General features: G+C 44.2%; 1 protein-coding gene across 3 annotated transcripts in view; it reads left to right on the top strand.

Moving 5' to 3' along the window:
* The first annotated feature begins 6,811 nt into the window (after window positions 1-6,811).
* The window catches only part of SERINC5 (serine incorporator 5), a 107,814-nt gene continuing 90,207 nt past the window's right edge, over window positions 6,812-24,418 (top strand). The window contains exon 1 of one of the 3 annotated variants that reach the window (XM_088839902.1): window positions 6,812-7,005. In XM_088839902.1, the coding sequence (XP_088696028.1) occupies window positions 6,979-7,005 (27 nt within the window). In that variant the 5' untranslated portion in view covers window positions 6,812-6,978. Of the gene's footprint in view, window positions 7,006-7,073; window positions 7,251-24,418 lie in introns of those variants that run through there. The other 2 variants (XM_055435358.2, XM_055435359.2) reach the window with 2 other exon arrangements.

The following is a 24,418-nucleotide window of genomic DNA, read 5'->3' as shown; positions in this document are numbered from 1 at the left end:
TCTGAGTACCCGCTGGCGCTGCCTCCCAATCCCAGGCACTCTGACCAAGTGCTCGCATCCCTGACGGGGCTTGTGGTCCTGTTTATTACCGTCCTTCGATCCAGCTGTGGGCCCGATTCCTCAAATGGGTACAATGTGGAAACTGGGACTTCCATCACAGGGATTTTCCCTAAACACGGAGTCAGGATCAGTGTGGTCAGTAAATGTGCAAATAAATATTTTTTAAAAACCCCAAGCCGACATACTGATTCTGCAGTCTGCTGATGTTATCTGTCCCCTACCCCCCAAGTTATTATCTCTTTAATAGTCACAACACAGACTACAGAATAATGTGGTCGGTTTCTTTAAAGTTGGCTGAAACTGCCATCTGGCCTGCTGTATACTTTTATTAATCCTCCTCATTTAAAGAGGAGGAAACTGAAGGACAGGGAGATGAAATCAGTTGCTTAAAATCACAGATCTAATAAGTGACAAAAGCAAAGGTCTAATCCCAAGGTCTGGCTCCAGAGTCTTTCAACCTAACCACTAAAATAAACTGCCTCTCCAGGGAAGGAGAATGAGAACGAACAGCAGAAAGAGACAAGAAAGAAATGCTATCTTTATACACTCTGTGGCTATGCAGTGAATAACTTTTACTAGCCATAACTACATATTAACTTCCTATTAATTTAAAAAATTAATTATTTTATGAAAAACATGATGTGATTAGACTGTCAAGATAGCAGACAGAAGTGCTCAATGGGTTAAGCTTTCAGCCCACATGCAACATAAAAGGTAATACTCAACACGTATAGTCAACAGGTCAGGAAATAAAAGCAGAAAATATTAAAAAAATATGGAGTTGGGACTTCCCTGGCAGCACAATGGTTAAGACTCTGCTTCCACTACAGAAGGCATGGGTTCAATCCTGGTGGGGAAACTAAGATTCGACATGCTGTGCAGTGTAGAAAAAAATAAAATAAATGTTAAAAAAAATATGGAGGTAATAAGGAAAAACTGCTCGAATAATTGAAAGTGATTACCTCTGGGGAGGGGACTGAAAGGAAGGATCTGAGGGAGATGCCACTTCTTTTTATTTTATGTTTTATAATATTTGCAACATTTAAAAAACATTGTGTAGGAAATCTCCTGGTGGTTCAGTGGTTAGTGCTTCACACTCTCACTGCTGAGGGCCTGGGTTTGATCCCTTATGGGGGAACTAAAACCCCACAGGCCAAGTGGTGTGGCAAAAAACCACAAACAAACAAACAAAACCATCGTACACATATTAATTTAATAGAAATGAAGGAGAACGCAATCACCATAAGGACTGGGGTGGGGGCACTATTGCACTTGGATTGTTTTTTGCCTGAGTCCCAAAACTTATAGCTATTTTTTCCTAAATGAATACTTCCTTGTTTACCTGTAACTGAAATTAATTAAACTTTCACTATCAGACTGAGATCCCAGGAGCTTTATAAGTGATGACTGGAGAAATTTCTTCTTTTATATTTAAATATCAATAGAATGCATCACTAGGTTTTCTTTTCAAAGCAGAGAATATTTTAGGGAATTAGAATAATTAATTTTGTTGGCTTTTAAACCATTCTTGAACTGGAAATTAAAATTTGCAATGAAGTTTTCTAAAATCAAAAGTTATAGCAAGTGTATGACTTTTTTTTCTTTAATAACATACGTGTATCAATATTGTTTTCAGTTCAGTGAGTGTTTTTAAACTCAATATTGCCTACTCCTTCCTAAAAGGGAAAAAAAAAGAAAAAAAAAACCTTCAAATTCACAAGGAGAAAAAAGCAAATTATAAGCTTGTTATTTATAGTATGTAATATATATATGCATGTATAATTAACCTGTATAAAAGGAGCTAATTTAGTTAATTTAAGAACATTTTTGTGGGGGGAATATTTCACATGGTCTGCCAAGAGCTACAGTCTTATTAAACAGGCCTTTTATTGCTTATTCCTGAGAAAATCCACATCACATGGGACAGACTGTGAAATTACCTACATTGGAGGAACACTGTGCAAGCGTCTTTCTTAAAAAGGCCTGCAGAGCACTCAAATGAAATTAAGGTGCCACTGTTTTCCGTCATGTCTGCTGACATTACCTCTACTCTTTCTGACTCACCACAGATGCAAACGATGTTACCGACCAGACCTTAAGTAGTAACTGCAAAACCCTCAGAACCAGGAAAGGAGGAAACCTTCAGACTTGGCATGAAGAAATAAAAGAGTTACCAGCCAGTCCATTTCTACAGAGATCAAGCCAATAGGCACTGTCACCCACCAACAGTGCACCCAGAAGGGACTTCAGGATGGAGAAAGCCAAGAAGCATTCTGCATTTTACCCCAGAGATAGTTAAGATGCTGCTGCTGCTGCTAAGTCACTTCAGTCGTGTCCGACTCTGTGTGACCCCACAGACAGAAGCCCACCAGGCTCCCCTAAGGTAAAACATCCTGGCCCCTATATAATTAAGAAGCATATCTACGAAAAAATTTCAAGAATCCCAGATTCTTACATCTTCCCATTCATAGAAAAGTATTAAAATAATTACCTTGAGATTAGTAGTTATCTTTTTATGTTTGACCACGGGTTCCTTTTCACATTTATTATTTACTTATTATATATTTATTATTTACATTTATCCTGGCTTTCCTCTTATTTCTCTGAAGCCAGTTTCTCAATTTGGTGTTATCTGAGAGGCCATCTCCTGGGCTATGATTCAGTTAGGTCCCTGAATACAACCAAACTCACTTTATATTGTGTATTTTTCTTTCAGTTGACAGTGGCCATATTCCTTTGAGATCTTCAGCAGACAGGAAGAATCAGCCTGCATAGATTATTTAACATTTTCAAACTGGTTTATTAATACCAGTCATGTCTGACTCTTTGCAACCCCATAGACTGTAGCTGGACAGATTCCTCTGTTTATGGGATTTCCCAAGGAAGTATACTGGAGTTGATTGCTGTTTCCTACTCCAGGGGATCTTCCCCATCCAGTGATTGAACCCTCGTCTCTTGTGTCTCCTGCATTGGCAGGTGGATTCTCTATCAAATTAATTTAATTTAATGCACGGTTAGTCCCCATTTTCCAGATGATAAAACTGAGGCTCAGAGGTCATCCAGCCAGTTTTGGTGAAGCTAAACTTTATAACTTTATAGCTTCAGAAGCTCAGCTTCCAGTATGTTTTTCGGGTACCTTGGGCACACTCTACAAATTCTCTGGTCATTAAGTTGTGTTGTCTCTTTGCCAGCTGATGTTAATATCATCATAGAATCCTTCCACATTTGACATAGATTTGAAAAAAGAAAAGCTCAGGATTCAAGGGGCCTGGATCCTACTACCAGCTCTGCCTGTAACCCAGTGGTGTGCTCCAATTTCCCTAAAAGGTGAGGAGACTTCATAGCCCCAGCAGGCTCAAACTGAAGTAGATTTCACACCTTCTCCTCCCCAGAAGCTGCCTGACTCTTCCCAGGGGAACAGAAACTCCTGGCACCTAAGTAGTCTCCTAGGGTGAGAAGTGGGGCCATGTTAAAAAAAAAAGCAGTGGGGCCAGAATGACCATCCCAAACAACAATGAACCTGACTAGACAGTCTCAGTGAGATCCTCGGCTTCTGATGAGTCACAGACAGCCACCAAGCAGGTGGCTGCAATGGTCTGATACTGTTTAGGCTGGTTTTGTTGTTGTTGCTGTTTCAAATTATTATTTAAAAAATTTTAGTTGGAGCCATTTCTCATTACTTTCCATGACTCTGAGTAGGGCCTGCTCCATTATTTCTCTTCCTCTAAATGCTGGCACCTGAAATTCTAGGAGATTTCTGTTACTGACCACTACCCTTGGACCCTTTTCATCAATAGAAATTGATAAGGGGCCAGAGGAGAATTTCAGGCAAGAAACTCCAGCCCTAATCAGCTCCAGCCCCAATAAAGGTTGAGAAACATCACAACCTCAGATATGCAGATAATACCACTCTAATGGCAGAAAGCAGAGAGGAACTAAAGATGAGGGTGAAGGAGAAGAGTGAAAGAGCTGGCTTAAAAAAAAACAAAAACAACTAAGTACATGGCATCTGGCTCCATTCAGTTCAGTTCAGTTCAGTCGCTCAGTCGTGTCCAACTCTTTGCGACTCCATGAATCACAGCACGCCAGGCCTCCCTGTTTATCACCAACTCCCAGAGTTCACTCAAACTCATGCCCATTGAGTCAGTGATGCCATCCAGCCATCTCATCCTCTGTCGTCCCCTTCTCCTCCTGCCCCCAATACCTCCCAGCATCAGTCTTTTCCAGTGACTCAACTCTTCACATGAGGTGGCCAAAGTATTGTAGTTTCAGCATCAGTTCTTCCAATGAACACCCAGGACTGATCTCCTTTAGAATGGACTGGTTGGATCTCCTTGCAGTCCAAGGGACTTTCAAGAATCTTCTACTTCATGGCAAAGAGAGGGGGAAAAGGTGGAAGTAGTGACATATTTCCTCTTCTTGGGCTCTAAAATCATTGCAGATGGTGACTGCAGCCATGAAATCAGAAGATGTTTGCTTCTTAGAAGGAAAGCTATGATAAACCTAGACAGTGTGTTGAAAGGCAGAGACATTACTCTGCCCACCAAGGTCCATATAGTCAAGGCTATGGTCTTCCCAGTGGCCATGTACGGTTGGGAGAGCCGGACCATAAAGAAGGCAGAGCACCAAAGAATTGATGCCTCTGAACTGTGGTGCTGGAGAAGGCTCCTGAAAGTCCCCTGGAGATCAAACCAGTTAATCTTAAGGGAAATCAACCCTGAATACTCATTGAAAGGACTGATGCTGAAGCTCCAGTATTTTGGTCATCTGATGCGAATAGCTGACTCATTGGAAAAATCCCCTATGCTGGGAAAATTTAAGAGTAGAAGGAGAAAAGGGTGTTAGAGGATGAGACGGCTGGATGGCATCACCAATCCAATGGACATGAACTTGGGCAAACTTTGGGAAATGGTGAGGGACAGGGATCCTGGCGTGCAGCAGCCCATGGGGTCGCAAAGAATCAGACAAGACTGGGTTACTGAACAACAGTTTCATCACCAGGGAATAGAAGCAAGAAACAGGTATCCCTGCGAGCTCTTGGAGGGAAGCTACGTGGGTCCTTGACTGGTGTAACAATAGGGATGAGTGGGTTTGGCAAATGGTGTACCTTATTATGGGCTTCCTAGGTGGCACTAGTGATAAAGAACCCGCCTGCCAATGCAGGGGATGTAAGAGATGTGGGTTCATTTCCTGGGTAGGGAAGATCCTCTGGCAAAGGGCATGGCTACCCACTCCAGTGTTCTCGCCTGGAGAATCCCATGGACAGAGGAGTCTGGTGGGCTACAGTCCATAGGGGTGCACAGAGTTGGACATGACTGAAGCGACTGAGCACGCACACAGGTACCTTACTATGTCTGTCTACCCCTTTGGTGGTGCAGTGTACAGGGATCATGCATAGTACCCTGCTTTAGCTCCTGGCACCCCCAAAGCTTGTAGTCTGTGGCTTTTTTGTATCCTCTTGCTCAAGGTTGTCTCAACTGTGCATGTGTGCAGTTATTTTTAGTCACTTATAATTTCTTTGAATCCTGTGTCAATTCTAAAAGAGTGTGCTGCTCATAATCCAAGCATTGGTTCCCATGGACTTTTCTCTTAGTTTCCATCTCAACTGCTGACAGACACTACTTAGCCAAAGGTGAAGGTCGAATTTGTGTCATGCCCCAGGGGATCAGACACGTGCATTCCAGTCCCTGTATTGCTTTTTCAGCTTTACTCTTAAACTTTGGGCAAGTTATTTAAACTGCCTGGGCTTCAGTCGCCCCATTTCTAAAATATAGAGAATAGTCCTTATTTTAGGAATGAAAGGAATTTGGCACAAAGTTTGCACTAACAGAAATTCCTCTTCTTGGGGAAGTGGTCATGAGGAGAGCAGATTTAGGTAGGGAGAACTCTTTGTCCGTGCTCATTGGCATCCGACTCTTTGTGACCCCATGGCCTGTAGCCCACCAGGCTCCTTTATTCAAGGGATTTTTCCAGCCAAGAATACTGGAGTGGGTTGCCATTTCCTCCTCCAGGGGATCTTCCTTCACCCAGGGACTGAACGGGCGCCCCCTGTGTCTCCTACATTGGCAGGTGAATTCATTACCTCTGAGCCACCAGGGAAGCCGGAGGAAGGAGAGGGATGCAAACTAAGTCCCTGGGCGAGGATGCGCTCTCCTGTGGGTGGTGGAGGAGAGACTGGAAAACAGGGAAGCACAGAAAGGGTTCTTCCTGGATCCCTTAAGGTGCCATGGTAACGTGCCAAGACAGCTAAGTGGCCAGGGATTCGTAGCTTGGGCAGAGGGAATCTTACCAAAGTTTGAGAAATTTTATTGGGACTTCTGAAACAGGGATCCCGTGCATACACCATTTCGGCGCAAGGCCGAGTACAGACTAGCACCCGGCCATCCCTATCGCGCCGGTTCAGTGCAGAGCACTCGGAATCGCTCACTAAAGGCTCTTAGCTTCATTGGGGTCAGCAACCAGCTCTTCCACCGGGGCCGCGGATTGGGGGCGCTGCTCCCTTCGGGGCCGGGGACCGAGAGTGCCGGGCCAGCCTGTCGGCGGTCGGACTTCGCAGTCCAGCGCAGCACCGGGAAGTGATGACCACCGCCTGCTGCTTGACGCCAGCGGAAGTGCGAGCCGGGGGAGAGCGGGTTCGGAGGCGGGGCCCCGGGAAGGGGCGGGAACGGGGAGGGGCTGAGGGCGGGGGCGGCCGGCCGGGGCGGGGCCTTGGGCTGCGGGGCGGGGCCTGCAGCCGAGGGGCGGGGTTTGGCGGAGGTTGTTTTCACCCGGGCCTAGGTCCCCCAAGCCCAGCTGGGGCTGCGCGGCGTGGAGGTGTGAGCGGTCCGCGTACGGACGCTTGAGGCCGGAGCTAGCCAGGAGCGCCGGAGGGAAGCTGCGAGCGGGCGAGCGCGCGGGTGGTGGTGGTCGTCCGCCGCTATGTCAGCGAGGTGCTGTGCGGGCCAGGTGAGCAGAGGGAGACGGATCGGTGGAGACCTGGCCAGGAGCCCGAGGCACCGCGGGCTTCCCTGGGTGTGCGCCCTGCTTCCGCCGCCGAAAGTGGGGCGGGTGATCCCGCGCCGCCTGGGTGAGTGCCCCGGGCCGGAGCGCGGCGCTCGGCCATCGGGGAAACGCTTTGCTTCGGCGGGCGGACCAGAGGCACACGGGGTCAGCCCGAGAGACGACCCCGAGGTCTTCTCGTTGGGCGTTAGGTAGGAACTTGGCTTAGGGCGGGGCAGGCAGTGTTCGGGCGGAAGGTGCCGACTGTTTCTGGAGCGTGTCGCCTAATCCCCAGGGCACGAGTGTGTGGAGCCGAGCTCCGTAGGCCACCGGGCTCTGCCAGCCCTGTGAATCCAGGAGAAGACGCGGGTTTGGGCAACCACTCCTCTCCCATGCCCTGAACGAAACTCGGCTCGTTTGGCTCAGGCGGATTGCGCTTGACATCTCCCAAGGCTCCAGAGCTCTGGCTCTGTTAATTCGAGAACAGAGAAGCCTGCTTTCCAAACCGCAGGGCTCAGGTCTGGGCGCAGGGAAGAGTCAGCCCTGCTTGTTGAATTTCCCGACCCAACCCTGGCTGGACACGAACGCGCCGCCTGGGTAGGAACCTCGAGCCTTCTCAGCCCCCTTTCAGCTGTGAACTTGCCCGAGCCTGTTTGTAACTTTCGCGTATTAAACTCCCGAGATCTTAAAACACCTGTGCCCGCTTGGGATCGGCAGTGCGTCAGGGCAGAATTGGTAGTAGGTGTTAACCTTTAACGCTGCTTTCATTCCTTCTTGCAGAGTTAGAAAGGAAGAAGAAGGTAAAGTCTGCCAGACGTTGGGCTCCCACCTTTCCAGACATGTTGATTATCAGCATTTCTTTACAGAGTTTTAATGGTTCTTTTTTTCCAGTGAGTCTAACCCGGCTGTCGCTGCTTGCTGGTACATTCAGCCTTGCGACAATCAGGCCAGCCCATAAGGGATGCAGGGGTTAAGCTGTGGGTTTCTGTATAGTCGCCGATTAGGCTGGTAGATAATCCGACCTCTTTCCAATGGCCCTGTGAAGTTATCGCTTGGTTTTTGAGGTCTAATACTGTCCTTGGAATGAATTCAAGCTGGTCTTTTCAGAGATGAGGAAATTGAGGTTTTTGACTTGAGGTGGAATGACTTGCCCTCAATCAGGCAAAGCGACAAGAGAGGGCACTTAACATTTCTCAGGGCTCTGGAGACCAAAGTGGACCTCAGAAGGTGGCTTTCAGAATATTCCAGATCTCAAGAAGGCTTTGCAAATCGTTCATTGTGGTTGTTTTGAGGGAGTTCCATTTTGACGTGACTCCTCATTATATAGTGATTAGGTTACGGATATTTCGAGGCACCTGTCCTCCAGTCCCTTGAAAGCCCCTTGAGGCTTTCTGTAGCTCCCAGTGGGTAATTTAGAGCTCGGAAAATTATTGCCAGTACTCAAGTGGGTCTTGTAAAAGAATTATTGGTATGGTTGATATTTTGGCAGGGTTTTATGACTTGTTTCTAAAATCCCCCTCTCAGGACTTTGGAAAGAACCAAATCCTGGCTGTTCATCACAGGGAAGTTAACTTCTGCTTTCTTGGGACTGCTTGAGGCTTCACTGTGGTGGGTCTCAACGCTGGGAGGTGGGTGATGACTCTATGATTTCATATGAATGAAACTGTTGAATTTACATTAAAAAAAAACACAGCACCATCAGAAAGTATCTAAGTCTAGAAATCCTTAAAACTTTTTTGAGCACATGTGCATTGTTTTTACTTATATCACTTCTGACATCAATGTATGGACCCCCACCTCCTCCCACTCCACACCAATCAGTTCTCCAACTCCCTGGATATTAATTGGATGTACAACAATACAGTTTAATTCTGACATCACCTGGATGTCAGATATCCCCCAGGCTAGGGGCCTAATCCCACAACACCACCCTCCTCCCTGTCTGGCACCCCTCACACTTCAGCTGCCAATATCAAGTCTTCTGGGCCTTCCATCCCCAAGTAGAAGACCAAATAAATATTCCTGATTATATCACAATATCACAGCACCTACTATGTGCCAAGAGCTGGAGATAGGGCAGTGAGCCAGACAGACATCATCTCTGCTCTCAGTGATTGGTCCCACTGGGGCAGGGATGGGGTGGCGTTGTTTAACGTTGGAGCAATGAAACAATAATATACTGTAATCAGTAAACAATACTGATACTGTAACAGGTCCTCCTGGTGGGCAGAGCGGCCTCTGCAGGGTTCTTGGGGAAGTCTGTCTGAGAAGATGCCCTTGGAATTGAGACTGATGGAGAGGCACCCGTGTGAGGGTCTGGGTAGGGAGCCTTCCAGGGTGTTTGAGGAACAGTGAAGTGCTGGAAGAGTCCAGGAGGCTGGAGTGTTGTAGATGAGATAAAGAGGCAGGTAGGGCCAGGTGCGGTCGGTCACAGATGGAGTTTGGGTTTTATTTCTCTTACAGGGAAAGGTTGTTGGGGGATTTTGAGCAGGTGAGAACTGTGGCTTGATTTACACTTAGAAGATAATTTTGGGCTCCATGAAGATTTGAGTGTGTCAGGAACTAGTGTGGAGGTGAGAGCAGTCAGAACTGTTCATTCCGTGAATGCTTTTAAACTGCCGCCTCCTGGCTGTGAGCAGTGTTCTAGGCTTCAGCAGTGAACCAGAATCCTTCCTAGTGGAGCTTGAATACTGGCAATCTGCTATTGCTGTAGGCCAAGGAGAGGGTGTACTCCCTTAATTTAGGGCGTAGAAGTGCTGACGGTGGGATGCTGTTGGCCTCTGGGCATATTTTAGAGGTAGAGCTGGACTTTTGCATGGGTTAGAATTGGAATGTGGAAATAAGAGATTCTTATTCCGGGCAAGCTGAATAGATGATTGACACCACCCTTATGGCAGAAAGTGAAGAGGAACTAAAAAGCCTCTTGATGAAAGTGAAAGAGGAGAGTGAAAAAGTTGGCTTGAAGCTCAACATTCAGAAAACGAAGATCATGGCATCTGGTCCCATCACTTCATGGGAAATAGATGGGGAAACAGTGTCAGACTTTATTTTTTTGGGCTCCAAAATCACTGTGGATGCTGATTGAAGCCATGAAATTAAAAGACGCTTACTCCTTGGAAGGAAAGTTATGACCAACCTAGATAGCATATTAAAAAGCAGAGACATTACTTTGTCAAGAAAGGGCCATCTAGTCAAGGCTATGGTTTTTCCCGTGGTCATGTATGGATGTGAGAGTTGGACTGTGAAGAAAGCTGAGTGCCGAAGAATTGATGCTTTTGAACTGTGGTGTTGGAGAAGACTCTTGAGAGTCCCTTGGACTGCAAGGAGATCCAACCAGTCCATCCTAAAGTAGATCAGTCCTGGGTGTTCATTGGAAGGGCTTATGCTAAAGCTGAAACTCCAATACTTTGGCCACCTCATGCGGAGAGTTGACTCACTGGAAAAGACTCACCTGCTGGGAGGGATTGGGGACAGGAGGAGAAGGGGACGACAGAGAATGAGATGGCTGGATGGCATCACTGACTCGATGCACATGAGTTTGGGTGAACTCCGGGAGTTGGTGATGGACAGGGAGGCCTGGCATGCTGTGATTCATGGGGTCGCAAAGAGTCAGAAACGACTGAGTGACTGAACTGAACTGATTCCGGGCAACCTGAATAAATGATAGTGCCTCACGGAGGTGAGGAAGAAGATATTTGGTAAGGAAAACCCATCGTTTTCTTCTGGCTTTGCTACATTTGAAATGCCTATTAGAATTTAAATAGAGATGGCCAGTCATCAGTTGGATTTTTTAAGTTGGGAGAAGTTTGAGGTTGGAGATTGAAATTCAGGGGACCTTAACTGAAAGAATGTGTAACCCAGAAAATAACCTGGGCTTTGGACTCAGGTCTGGGTTTGAATTGGGAAATTTGGGCACTGAGGGCTGGTATGACTGTGTGTATTATTTATCCTCAGTTTTCCTCAGCTGTTGAATGGGTATGATAATACCTCCCAGGGTAATTGGGAGGATTACATGCAATAACGTCTCTAGTACAGGATTTGGTACAGAGTAAGGGACCCCCCAGATCTTGGTGGCCATTACCCAGTTGCCCTTGGACAGTTTCCAGGTCATTTTATTTTTGCTTTGACACTTTAGATTTTGCTTGGGTTCTTGGCATCTCGTGTGTTAGTTGCTCAGTCATGTCTGACTCTGTGACTCCATGGACAGTAGCCCACCAGGCTTCTCTTCCATGGAATTCTCCAGGCAAGAATACTGGAGTGGGTAGCCGTTCTCTTTTCCAGGGGACCTTCTTGACCCAGGGAATCAAACCCATGTCTCCTGCACTGTAGGCAGATTCTTTACCATCTGAGCCACCAAGGAAACCCCAGTGGATGCTAATGGAAGCAGAAATCACAGGAGGGTGGTCACTCTACACTTTTTTCTGGGTACCCAGCACTGTGCTAAGGCCTCTGGTCAGTGAACAAAGTGCATCCTTGCTCTGTTGGAACTTAAGGGCTAGTTGGGGCTGGAAGTGTGAGGTAGGCTCACTACTGAAAAATGACAGGACGCCCTTTCAGAGGTGAAATATGTAATTGGAAAATCAAGATAACTGCTATCAAGACAATTTGAGAGTAAGGCTTGGCAGATTTTACTCCAGGCAAGTGTAAGCATTAATGATAATAGTAACAATAGCTGAAGCTTATTTCATGTCCACAAGTGTGCTGTTTTTACGTATATTATATCACTCACTTCACAGGAACCCTGTGCACTCGAGGAACGTTCATTTTGGCTTCCTTTTGCAGGTGAGGCAACTGAAGTGCAAGAGATAAATCAGCTTGACTGATGTTTACATGGCAGTGGAGCCAGGCCTTCAACACTGCTCCACCTGACTTGAGTCGGATCTTTTAACTGGGAGACTGCTATTCCTTATTATTCTAAATACAATATGAATAAATCATAAGGAACTGCTGCTGATTGTTGTTGCTCACAATGGCCCTAATAGCTTAGTTGGTAAAGAGCTATAATGGTTCCCTGATAGCTCAGTTGATAAAGAATCCACCTGCAATGTGGGAGAAAGTGAAAGTGAAGTTGCTCAGTCGTGTCTGACTCTTTGCGACCCCATGGACTGTCGCCTACCAGGCTCCTCTGTCCATGGGATTTTCCCGGCAAGAGTACTGGAGTGGGGTGCCATTTCCTTCTCCAGGGGATCTTCCCGACCCAGGGATCGAACCCGGGTCTCCCGCATTACAGGCAGACGCTTTACCGTCTGAGCCACCAAGGAAGCCCGCAATGTGGGAGAGCCCAGTTCAATTCCTGGGTCGGGAAGATCTGCTGGAGAAGGGATAGGCTACCTACCCCCCTCCAGTATTCTTGGGCTTCCCTTGTGCTTCAGCTGGTTTCTTTAATCTGCCCGCAGTGTGGGAGACCTGGGTTCGATCCCTGAGTTGGGAAGATCCCTTGGAGAAGGGAAAGGCTACCCACTCCAGTATTCTGGCCTGGAGAATTCCATGGACTGTATAGTCCGTGGGATCTCAAAGAGTCGGATACGACTGAATGACTTTCACTTTCATAGTGACTCTAAGGCAGTGTTAAATACATCGTTATGAGGATGTCTTGTAGTTATTGGCAGTTGTCAGGAGTTTGGTGAAGTTTAGCTTCTTCCTCACAGCCGTCCAGGTTATAAAGACAGTGAGCCTCAGAACACATTCTGCCACTGGTGCAGATAGTTATCGGCAGGTAGGCACAGAACAGGTACACAGCCTGACCTGTGGCTTCTCGAAGTTGCAGCTCTTTGTCCTTCTTGGTGAACCTACATGCAGCTTGCGTGTTCACCTGGGGCAGATAACCTTCTAGACGGAAGAACTTGCCCAGGACTGCCGAAGCATAAGACCTCTTGGATAGATCAAACCCACGGTGCCCCTCTCAGGCAGAAGACTCACATTGTCCTTATAACCAGTTCATATAAGGGCAGGAATGCCAAGGTATTTCCAGCCAGATCATATTACTTGATTCCTGAGATTTTCCCCAACAAAAGTCTGTTTCTAACGTCTGTTATGTTAATTGTCAAAAGTCACCCAGAGACTCCCCATTGTCAAAGATAAATAAAGCTGGACGTCAGTTAAAGCAATGAAAACAGATTTTATTCGGTAATCACTCATTGACGGAAAGAGCTGAGCTGCATTCTGATTTACGGGTGCCTGGGAGTTTTAAAGGGAGGAGTGAGTGGGGGCCCAAGCAGAGTTAGGGAAGTGAGACGTGTTTGTTCATATGGGTGGGGGGATGAGGGCAGCAGGGTCTCCTAGCTAGCAAGTTAGATTCTGTTCTTCCACCGAGACTGGGAGATAGGCCCTATCTTTTCAGAGGACTTCATTTTAAAGGAAAGGAGTTTAAGTCCTTGAGAAAGACATTCCACACTTGTTAGGAAATGTGTCTGCCTGTTGCTGTCTGCAGGAGCGGAGGAAGGATATACAATTGTATAATGCTCTTAAGAAAGGGAGGTCAGGGCTTATCTTAACTGTATAAATTTCTTTTCCCAGCCCTGAACCTTTCTGCACAAGGACTCAGAAGGCAGCTGGGTCATCCCAGGCAATGGAACCTTAGGCTGCTAGAAGCCCTGTTAAAGTTTGTTCAAGTTTTTCATGCAGGGGTTTGGGCAGAGTTGCTGTATATCGAGAGTTCTTGCAATTTTCACCAATTCTCATCATTCCGCTGGTTAACAAAACCTGGGGTCATGGGAGTTAGAGATAACTGAAATCCCCTCAGGAGGTCCTTAGAGGGTGACCTCTGTTAACTGGAATTGGTCTATCCTCCTTATCAGGGCATCTTTTCATCTCTAGATTGTAGTTTAAAACAGATAAGCACACACACTTCAATCAATCCATGAAGACTTCTTTGAAGAGTAAATTACATACCAGATAAAGGTACTGATTTCCCTGAGGTGTCTCTCCTTTTTCTCTGTAAAACCCAAATCTCTGCATTGAAGGCCAAGCTCAAGGAGCCCTTTCCTCAGAAATGACCTTTCCCTTACTTTTTGAGTTCCCTCAGAACTTGCACCCAAAACCTGTCCATACCACCTACAACATGGTCGTCTGACGCACTGGAGTTGTTCCCTGGTTACTGCGTGGGTGCACTTCCTCTCTCCTCCTAGACAGAGCACGTACTGTAGACTAGCTTAACCCCCTGTTGTGTGTTTTTGGTTACACAACTCTTTTTCTCTACGACTCTTTGTTTACAGTGATTGGAAATGTTAGGTTCACATTATATCACATGTTGCTTCCACACTTGGAAGGGATCCAAGTGCAAAAGTTCATGCTTTTCACAACTGATGCTCTTTTGAACAGTGAGGGGATATTTATGAAATACATATCCTCGCCCAGAGAGAAACGTACTTAATATTTTGACTCAGATTTAACATATAATTTTATTTTGCAGAGTTGGGATTATGTTGTAGGTACTATGTTTGATTCAACTCTTTACTGAATTACAGGGCGACCAAGGCAGTTTTTTAAATGTACCAGCCACTCATTTGCAGCCACGCTTTTTATGCTTATACCCAGAAAATAGTGTAGTAGTCCTCTACGTTCAACTATGGAAATTTTTCCAGAGGCATTAAGTAAAAGTGAAAGTCAGCTAATAGGCTTATGTATTAATAGGAGTGTGTATGTATGGGTGTTTCAATTCCCAAAAGACTAAAAATAATGAAGAAAATCCCAATTTCAACTTTTTTAGATACCATTGACAGTATGGTGCAACCATTTTCTTCCTCTTTTTTTTAAATAGTCTTTGTTGAATTTGTTGTCATATTGCTTCTGTTGTGTACGGTTTGGTTTTTTTGGCCACAGTGAGGCAGGTGGGTTGTTAGCTCCCTAACTAGGGATTGAACCTGCACCCTTCAAACCTTCCAGTGCACCTTCCTGCATTGGGAGGTGAAGTCTTAACCACTGGACCACCAGGAAAGCCTGCTGGTTCAGCCATTTTTAACATCATCTTTAACTTTGGTCTTTTTCTTTACAGCTGCTTGTGCAGATACCATCTGTCTAGATGGTGTTTGGATCCCTGTTTTCTTGCTGTGTGAAGGACCCTGTTTTAGTTGCATTGAGTTTGAGTCCTGTGCTTATCACTCGTGTTGGCAGTTTTTTCTATTCATTTTAGAAAATGCAGTCCAGATGCAGTGAAATGGCTATATTGCTGCTCTATCTTACTGACAAAGGTGGTGATTTGACCTAGGTTAAAAAGTTACTTATTGCTAATACAGAAAGAGTAGTCTGGAGATGTCTCTGTGTAGTTAGCCAAGTTCAGGTTGTTGGAAAGGAGTCTATCACTGACCTTAAACAGTAAAGAGAGTGAAGATCACCATTGTAGGTGGAAAGTCAACATGAAAGTTGCTCATTCAGATTTGTTTTCTTGGGGAGCTTTCAAGCTGACCTGGCGAGCTGACAAATGGCTTAGGGCTGAGGCAAGTCTGAGTGGGCTTACTTTGCTGGGATCGGGCCGATCTGTTGGGAGTAGAAGGCAGCCTCCAAATCATCTCTCTGCTAATGAGGTAAAAGGGAAAAACATCTTGCTCAGTGCTTGCTTCCCACCTCTGTTTTCTCTGTCAATATCACCTGTAGATTTCCCAAAGATATTTAGTGTCTGCAAGTGTGTTAAATATGAGACTCAGAAGCTTTTCAGTTTCCCAGGTGTTTTCATGTAAATCACCATGTAGAAACCTTAGAAAGGACAGAGCAATAAGGCAGACATCATCTACTTGTATTTGAGAGCAGGACAAGTGATATGTGGCCTGTTCATCTATGATAATTTGACATTAAAAAGGAAGTCCTTGTACAATGTGGTACGTCTGCAGAGCTAGCCATTGGACACAATTCCATTTTATCCTTTGACTAAGCTGCTTTCTGTGTCTTTAATTATAATGGTAATTATAGATAAAGATCTTGTGTTCTTTCCTTCTCCTAAGTCAAGCAGCATTGTAAGTGAATTGTCATTACATATTGCTGTTGTTACTTGGATTTATGGCGAGATTGGGTACTGAGAGCAATGTGAATCAAGTACTCATCTAAAACACCTTGATTGTCCTTAACGATCAGGTTTTTCAGGTAGTCCAAAGTGAACCTTTGCAACCCTCATTAAAATGAATGTTAAAACATTTCCAGTGAGGACGTTCTCTTATTTTCTACTTAGTGTTTTAAAGATTTTAAAACATAACCTGGAAGTCAGTGTAGTGTGTGTACAGGAGATTCAAATAGTGGATTGTTTTGATTACACAAAACATCTGTTTGAATTTTGAAGGAAACAAGACTTTACTTTTGGCTTTTCTTGTGTAGTTTGCCTTGTGAGATTAAAGTTGAGCTGATGTTTAAGGAAAGCAGCTGTTATGGAAAAACTTAGGGTAGGTCTTTATCACAGAATAAACTTTGAAACAATTTGTGGGTTTGAAGTAAGGTTACAGGGTATAGTGATTAGACAGCATTTTCCCGCTCATGAAAACTGTCTAGTCAAAACAAAAGTAGGAAAAATGCATACACACAACCCCTTAAATCTTATTTATGCAAAGATAACTAGGAAAGATGGAAAATCAGGCTAATGTTTGTTTAAGTATCATTTTTTATAAACTGGCCAACTGCTCTTTGAAACAAAGCCCATGAGGTCTTTATGAGATTTATTTTCCTGGGCTTTGTATCTCAGTAATTCAGCCGAGGGCTGAGTCGCCCAATGTTCTGATCCTTAGTGTGTGTGGCTCACCAAAACTGGGGGAGAGTTCATTCTTTTGTTCCTGTCTCCCTGCTCACTGACTCCTCCGGTGATGTCTCAGAAACAATGGCAGTATTTTGTAACCATAGTAATGAAACTGTTCTCTCTAATAAGATACTCTGTTATTATGAATTTTCTTCAGCTTTCATAGCATTATTCCCAAGAATCCTAGGACATTGTTGACTTATTTCATTTGCTATTTTTTCTTTTAAATAAAGGCTAACAACCCCTAAAGCTATATGTCAATTGATAAATGTTCATTGGATACCTCAGTTCAGTTCAGTCGCTCAGTCGTCCGACTCTTTGTGACCCCATGAATCACAGCACGCCAGGCCTCCCTGTCCATCACCAACTCCCAGAGTTCACTCAAACTCATGTCCATCAAGTCGATGATGCCATCCAGCCATCTCATTCTCTGCCATCCCCTTCTCCTCCTGCCCCCAATCCCTCCCAGCATCAGAGTCTTTTCCAGTGAGTCAGCTCTTCGCATTAGGTGGCCAAAGTATTGGAGTTTCAGCTTTAGCATCAGTCCTTCCAATGAACACTCAGGACTGATCTCCTTTAGGATGGACTGGTTGGATCTCCTTGCAGTCCAAGGGACTCTCAAGAGTCTTCTCCAACACCACAGTTCAAAAGCATCAATTCTTCGGCGATCAGCTTTCTTCACAGTCCAACTCTCACATCCATACATGACCACGGGAAAAACCATAGCCTTGACTAGACGGACCTTGGTTGGCAAAGTAATGTCTCTGCTTTTTAATATGCTATCTAGGTTGGTCATGACTTTCCTTCCAAGGAGTAAGCATCTTTTAATTTCATGCTGCAATCAGCACCCTCAGTGACTTTGGAGCCCAGAAAAATAAAATCAGCCACTGTTTCCACTGTTTGTCCATCTATTTGCCATGAAGTGATGGGACCAGATGCCATGGTCTTCATTTTCTGTATGTTGAGCTTCAAGCCCACCTTTTCACTCTCCTCTTTCACTTTCATCAAGAGGCTTTTGAGTTTCTCTTCACTTTCTGCCATAAGGGTAGTGTCATCTGCATATCTGAGGTAATTGATATTTCTCCCCGCAATCTTGATTCCAGCTTGTGCTTCTTCCAGCCCAGTGTTCTTCATGATGTACTCTGCATACAAGTTAAATAAGCAGGTGACAATATACAGCCTTGACGTACTCCTTTTCCTATTTGGAACCAGTCTGTTGTTCCATGTCCAGTTCTAACTGTTGCTTCCTGACCTGCATACAGGTTTCTCAAGAGGCTGGTCAGGTGGTCTGCTATTCCCATCTCTTACCTAGCATAATGTAAATCAGTGGACTGCCATTCATGCTTAGGAGCAACTGGTGAATTGATGCTGGATGAACTTAAGTATAAGATTCCTTCTTCATACCTGATGGAGGTTTGTGTACCTCACCTTTTTTCTTTATGCTTGGGAAAGGGAAGGCAGCAAGCAGGCGGTCCCTTGAGGGAGATGAGCCTACCCAGGGGAGCAGGTGGAAAGCTGGGTCCCTGAGAGTGGGCTCTGGGTTTTCCATATAGCCCTGTGGTCACACACATATGTCTGTATGTATTCTAAATACTTTCCTAGAAGAGGATCCTTAGCATTTCTCGGCTTCTCAAAATCATCTTCTGACTTGGGAAAACCCCAATACAGCCTGAGATTGGAAAGACCAGCCCTGAAGAGAATTGGGTACTTCCTCTTTCCAAACAGAAGGATGCTGAAGCTTATTTACTGTAAGTTTTCTAGTAACCTGCCAAAATTTAATGTAGAGGTGACTCCCATCCCTTTGATTTCTCTCTTCCTTCTCCCTCTACTCTTTTCCCTTGCCCCTCTGTTTTTTTTTTTTTTTTTTCTTGTTTGTGTGTTGAATCTAATCTACAGGGGTTTTATTCTTCTTTGGAAAATTCTGGGGAGGCATGTCTAGTTCTGAAGAGATCCAGGTTGGGCTGTTTGTATGGCGATTGATGAGGTAGACTGTGAAATTGGAAGTTTTTGGAAGAGACTTTGAAAAGCATCCCTTTTAATTCTGCATCTGAAGCTTAGAGATCTTTTAAAAATGCCTCTGCCAATTTACATCTGGTGTGTTTGAACCTCCAGTGTTTGGGGGCTCACTACTCTTCCCAGTTTTTAAATGTTCTGAGCCTTGGTTTCTTTGTTCATCAAATGGGGGAAATTTGTGTGTTTTGCTTCCCTTATATGATTGTAGAAAGGGATGAAAACAAGTCATTAAACTCTGTCATCTGTAAACTGGCGATGCAGGTGTGTCAGGGTTCAGTGCAGAAAACTGAGACCACTCTGAGTAATTTAAGCAGAAGAGGATTTAATGTAGGTAAGGAGATGGCAACCCACTCCAGTCTTCTTGCCTGGAGAATCCCATCAACGGAGAAGCCTGGTGGGCTATAGTCCATGGGGTCGCAAAGAGTCGGACACACTGAGCGACTTAACTACTACTACTAATTAATTAGCTGTTTAAGAAATAAAAGAACTAGAGGAACAAGAGTCAGGGGGCCACCCTTTGAACTCTTGGCTTTAAGAGCACACAACTGCAGCAGTAATCAAGAAGCCTGGAAGCCCAGGCTGCTGCCATCACCACGACTGCCTCTCGATACCCACACAGATGGAGGCTTAACAGCAGAGCCCCATGTCTGTCCATTGCAACTGCCTGTCCTGTCCTAGAATCTTGCCTGGCGGCAGGCCTTGCAGCAGGAGGTGGCCCCCACCATGTTTTCATCTTCCAAATATTGTGAGTGTTGCTAATTGTCAGGTCCTAAGCAGCAAAGGAGTCTGAGAAATGTTTCATATTCCAGACTCTTTAGTACTGGAAGACCCATAGGAGAAGGAGGGAATGGAGACTGAATGAGATCACTCTCCATGTGGAGAGTAAGCTAGGAAGAACTAGTGTAATAACTCTACCCTAGTGTGTGCCGCACTGATCGCATCATGGCTTGACCAAATGACAGCCGCTCGAGTCGGGCCAGAGGGTTAAGGGGGTTGACTTAGAGGCAGGAAGATGAAACATGTGTCATGTAAACTGGTTTTCCTCCCCTAGTCTCTTTGTTGCCTGCTAATTTTCCCATATAGTCAGCTTGTTAATCCTCCTACCAATGTATAGTCCTAATCATGCTGTCCCTTGCTGATTTTTCAAACCCATTGGGGTTAATGTAATGGATTTTCTAAATTCAGGCCTTTGGTAGGCCTCTGTTAGTGGTTTATATCAAGGTAACATATTCCAAATAACATTCCTGATATTAGTAATTTGTGTTCTTTTATCTTTTTAATGCCTCCAAGAGTTTATCATTTTGATCAATGTTGTAAAAGAAACTTTTAAAATTGTTGTTTGTTTTCTGTTTCATTGATTTCTGCTCTTTATTTCCCTCTTTTTACTTACTTTGAGCTTAATCTATTATTATTTATTTTAGGTTATTTTGTTGACTTTTTAGGTACTTAGATTCTTATTTTAAATCTATTTTTTCCTCTAAAATGCGGAGAAGGCAATGGCAAACCACTCCAGTACTATTGCCTAGAAAATGAGTATTTAAAGTCATTTTATGTCCCACACATTTTGATATGCTGTATTTTCATTATCATTCAATTCAAAATATTTTCTAATTTCCCCTGTGATTTCTACTTTGATCTGTGAGTTATTTGGAAGTGTATTGTTGCTATTGATTTCTAGTTTACTCCTGTAGGGGGCTTCCCTGATAGCTCAGTTGGTAAAGAATCCACCTGGAATGCAGGAGACTCCGGTTTGATCCCTAGGTTAGGAAAATCCCCTGGAGAAGGGATAGGCTATACCCACTCCAGTATTCTTGGGCTTCCCTTGTGGCTCAGCTGGTAAAGAATCCACCTGCAATGCGGGAGACCTGGGTTTGATTCCTGGACTGGGAAGATCCCCTGGAGAAGGGAAAGGCTACCCACTCCAGTATTTGGCCTGGAGAAGTCCATGAACTATACATGGGTTGCAAAGAGTCGGACATGAGTGACTTTCACTTTCTTACTCTTGTGATCAGTGAACATACTGTGTATATATTTTTCTTTTTAATTTCCCACAGTGTGATACATCTTGGTGAATGTTCTATGTGCTTTTGAAAAGAACTTATTTTCTACAGTTATTGGATACTGTGTTCAGGTTGATTGCTAGTGTTGTGCTCATCATCTTTATCTTACTGATCCGTTCCGTCCGTTCTGTCGCTCAGTCGTGTCCGACTCTTTGCGACCCCGTGGACTGTAGCCTACCAGGCTTCTCCGTCCATGGGATTCTCCAGGCAAGAATACTGGAGTGGGTTACCATTTCCTTCTCCAGGGGATCTTCCCGACCCAGGGATCGAACCCGGGTCTCCTGCATTGGAGGCAGACGCTTTAACCTCTGAGCCACCAGGGGTCTAATTCTGTCAGTTACTGGGAGAAGGATGTTATGTTTTTCAAATATGATTGTATTTTTGTCTCTTTCTCCCATTAGTTATGTCAGTTTTCGTTTAATATATTTTGAAACTCTTAGGTATATATACACATTGGGGATTGATATGTCTCCTTAATGAATTGATCCTTTTGTAAAATGATCCTTTTTATCTCTGGTAATGCTCTTTATCTTCAAGTCTTTGATGACCATACAACCCTTGCTCCCTTTTTAAACACATTTTTTTTTTTAATTTATATATTTTTTGGTCGTGCTGGATCTTTGCTGCTGCGCGGGCTTTTCTGTAATTGGGCCGAGCAGGGGCTTCTCTCTAGTTGCAGGTTTCTCTTTGCAGTGGCTTCTCTTGTTGTGGAGCGTGGGCTCTAGGCACACAGACCTCAGTAGCTGCACTCCTGGGCTCTAGGGCACAGGCTAAGTAGTTGCAGCTCGTGTGCTTAGTTGCTTCCACAGCATGTGGGATCATCCCAGACCAGGGATGAAACCTGTGTCTCCTGCACTGGCTGGTAGATTCTTTACCACCGAGCCTCTAGGGAAGCCCCAAGCTACCCTTTTAACTCATTTGTGTTCTATATTTTATTTTATTTTATTTTATTTTTTTTTGTGTGTTCTATATTTTAGAATGTGTCTCTTATAAACAAATGTAGTTGGGACTTGTTTTTTGATCCATTCTGACAATCTCTACCTTTCAATTGGGTGTTTAGATCATTTACATTTATGTAATTATTCATGCTTGAGCTTCAGGCTATATATATTGGTGATCATTTCCATTTCCCCTTCTCTGTTCTTCGTTAACTTTTTAGGGGGAGGTAGGGTGGACATTTCATACTGTTCATACTGTTAAACTCTGGGAGTTGGTAATGGACAGGGAGGCCTGGCGTGCTCTGATTCATGGGGTCACAAAGAGTCGGACACGATTGAGTGACTGAACTGAACTGAGGGTGGACATTAAATTTTTTTCAGTATTCTATTTTCTTTATGGCCTTATGTTATTTTATTATGTTTTAAAGTTTTTTAGGCTGTACCTTACAGGCATGTGTAATCCCTAACCATGGGATCAAACCCGTGCCCCACTATGGTAGAAGTGTGGAGTCCTAACCACTGAACCACCAGAAAATTCCCCTTTATTGCCTTTTCCTTAAAATTCTGCAAAGATTATAATATGTAGTATTTTAAAGGATAAGAGTGGGTCAGTTTGCTAGCCACTAATTAAATTTTTTAGCAAATGATGAATTAATAGTATTTTCTGCTTTATAAAAATAATATATAGTTATCATAGAAAATTTGGAAATACAGAAAAGTACAAAGAAGAAAATGAGTATTATTTATAATCCCACAGAGAACAGACCCTGATAGGTTTTTGTTTTATTTCATTCTAGTATTAAAAAAAAAAAAAGTAAATTAGACTGGGAATTCCCTGGCTGTCCAGTGGTTAGGGCTCTGCACTCTCACTGTTGAGGCTCTGGGTTCTACCCCTGGTTGGGGAACTAAAAAGATACCACAAGCTGCATGGCTAAAAGCTAAATAACTAAATAAAATAGAGAAAATAAGTTAGACTAGACTATGCTTTGTGTACTGTTTTATATCTTCTTTTCACACATGGACATTTCCACATATGGTAATAATGAGAAAATTTTACATTGCATTTAATTGATCATGTTGACATTTATTTCACTAATTATCCTTTAGTAAATGTTTAGTATATTAAAAAAATCTTTTTTGTTTTTAGCCCCGTACCTCTTACTTTAGGTTAGAGCCGTGGAAATAATCCTTCCATAATACAACATGAATATGCATTCCTAAAAATCACACTCTGCAAAACAGAACAGTAAAAACCACAAGTCTTGTGGGGAAGATGGGTTGGAGCACAGCAGTGAATGTTTTGTCAGTGACACATTAAGAATTAAAGGAACCTAGTAAAAATGATATTACAGTTTTACAAATGTTAAATGTTTAAGAGATATATAAATACTATGAAAATTTGTCACTTGATCTTGAAAAAGACCTGAAATTTGCTTGTGGAAGCAGGTGTTGGAAAACTTGCAGCTTGTGAGTCGTTGTGAAGTGGTGGATGGAGGCTTTTCTGAAGCTGGGTCGGAAGTTGTAACACCAGATGTGCTTTAGAGTGACTCATCACACGCCACGCGCGGAGCGGAGGAGTGTGCCTCTCATGGTTTCTGTGTAGCTCAGTTCAGCTGGGCACAGTGTTCTGCCTTTGGTGTACGTTTCTCACAAACAAAACGGCACATCCTGTTATGCTCACATTGTTCCGGAACATGGCAGGACAAGAAAAAGTTTTCCTTGACCCTCTTAGGGTCTCTTGACTGGGTCTGAAAATTAAATTAACAGGGACAGATTATCAAGTGAAAGGCGTACACATTTATTTTATATACAAATTTTATGTGACTTGGGAGCCCTCATAGGGCTTCCCTGACAGCTCAGTCGGTAAAGAATCCGCTGCAATGCCGGAGACCCCGGTTCAATTCCTGGATCGGGAAAATCCGATAGAGAAGGGATAGGCTACCCACTCCTGTATTCTTGGGCTTCCCTTGTGGTTCAGCTGGTAAAGAATCCGCCTGCAGTGTGGGAGACCTGGGTTTGATCCCTGGGTTGGGAAGATCCCCTGGAGAAGGGAAAGGCTATCCACCCCAGTATTCTGCCCTGGAGAATTCCATGGACTGTATAGTCCATGGGGTCACAAAGAGTCGGACACAACTGAGCGACTTTCAGTTGGGAGCCTTCATAAGGAAATGAAGATCTCAGAAATAGTGAGATCTACTTTTATATTAGATTAAGCCAGGAGAGGCAGTTGTGGAAAAATGACTCAACTGTGTGGGGAGGTAAAAGGAAGATAAAAATTATTTTAACAAGGTCTCTTTGTAGAGAATTCTCTCCATCTCAACTTCCTGTCCTTGATAAGAATGTCTTCCTCCTGGTGCAGGAGGGTGCTTCTCATGTAGGAAGTACATCTCCTCCTTTCAGGAGGAAACACGAAGGTCAGAGTGCCCTCCTTGCACTTGCTGTTTCTCGTGAATCTTCACTCAGAGTAATCAGTATGCCACACTACTTTCTGGAGGGAGATGCTCTGGACTCCTTCCATATTAATCCTGGTAGAACAAATCCATATTTTCAGGGCAAGTATGGCAGAACCAAGTATAAAATGCATAGCTCAGAAGCCCTGGACATGGCAGACCTCCTTCAGGAAGGCTGACCAATTCACATGCCTGTTAGCAGCC

Source organism: Moschus berezovskii, chromosome 9 (assembly GCF_049115385.1).
Source record: "Moschus berezovskii isolate FMDL1 chromosome 9, NW_MosBer_1.0, whole genome shotgun sequence".
In the NCBI taxonomy this organism is placed as follows: Eukaryota; Metazoa; Chordata; class Mammalia; order Artiodactyla; family Moschidae; genus Moschus; species Moschus berezovskii.
The sequence above is the reverse complement of the archived record's forward strand: the minus strand, read 5'-3'. Positions and strand labels throughout refer to the sequence as shown.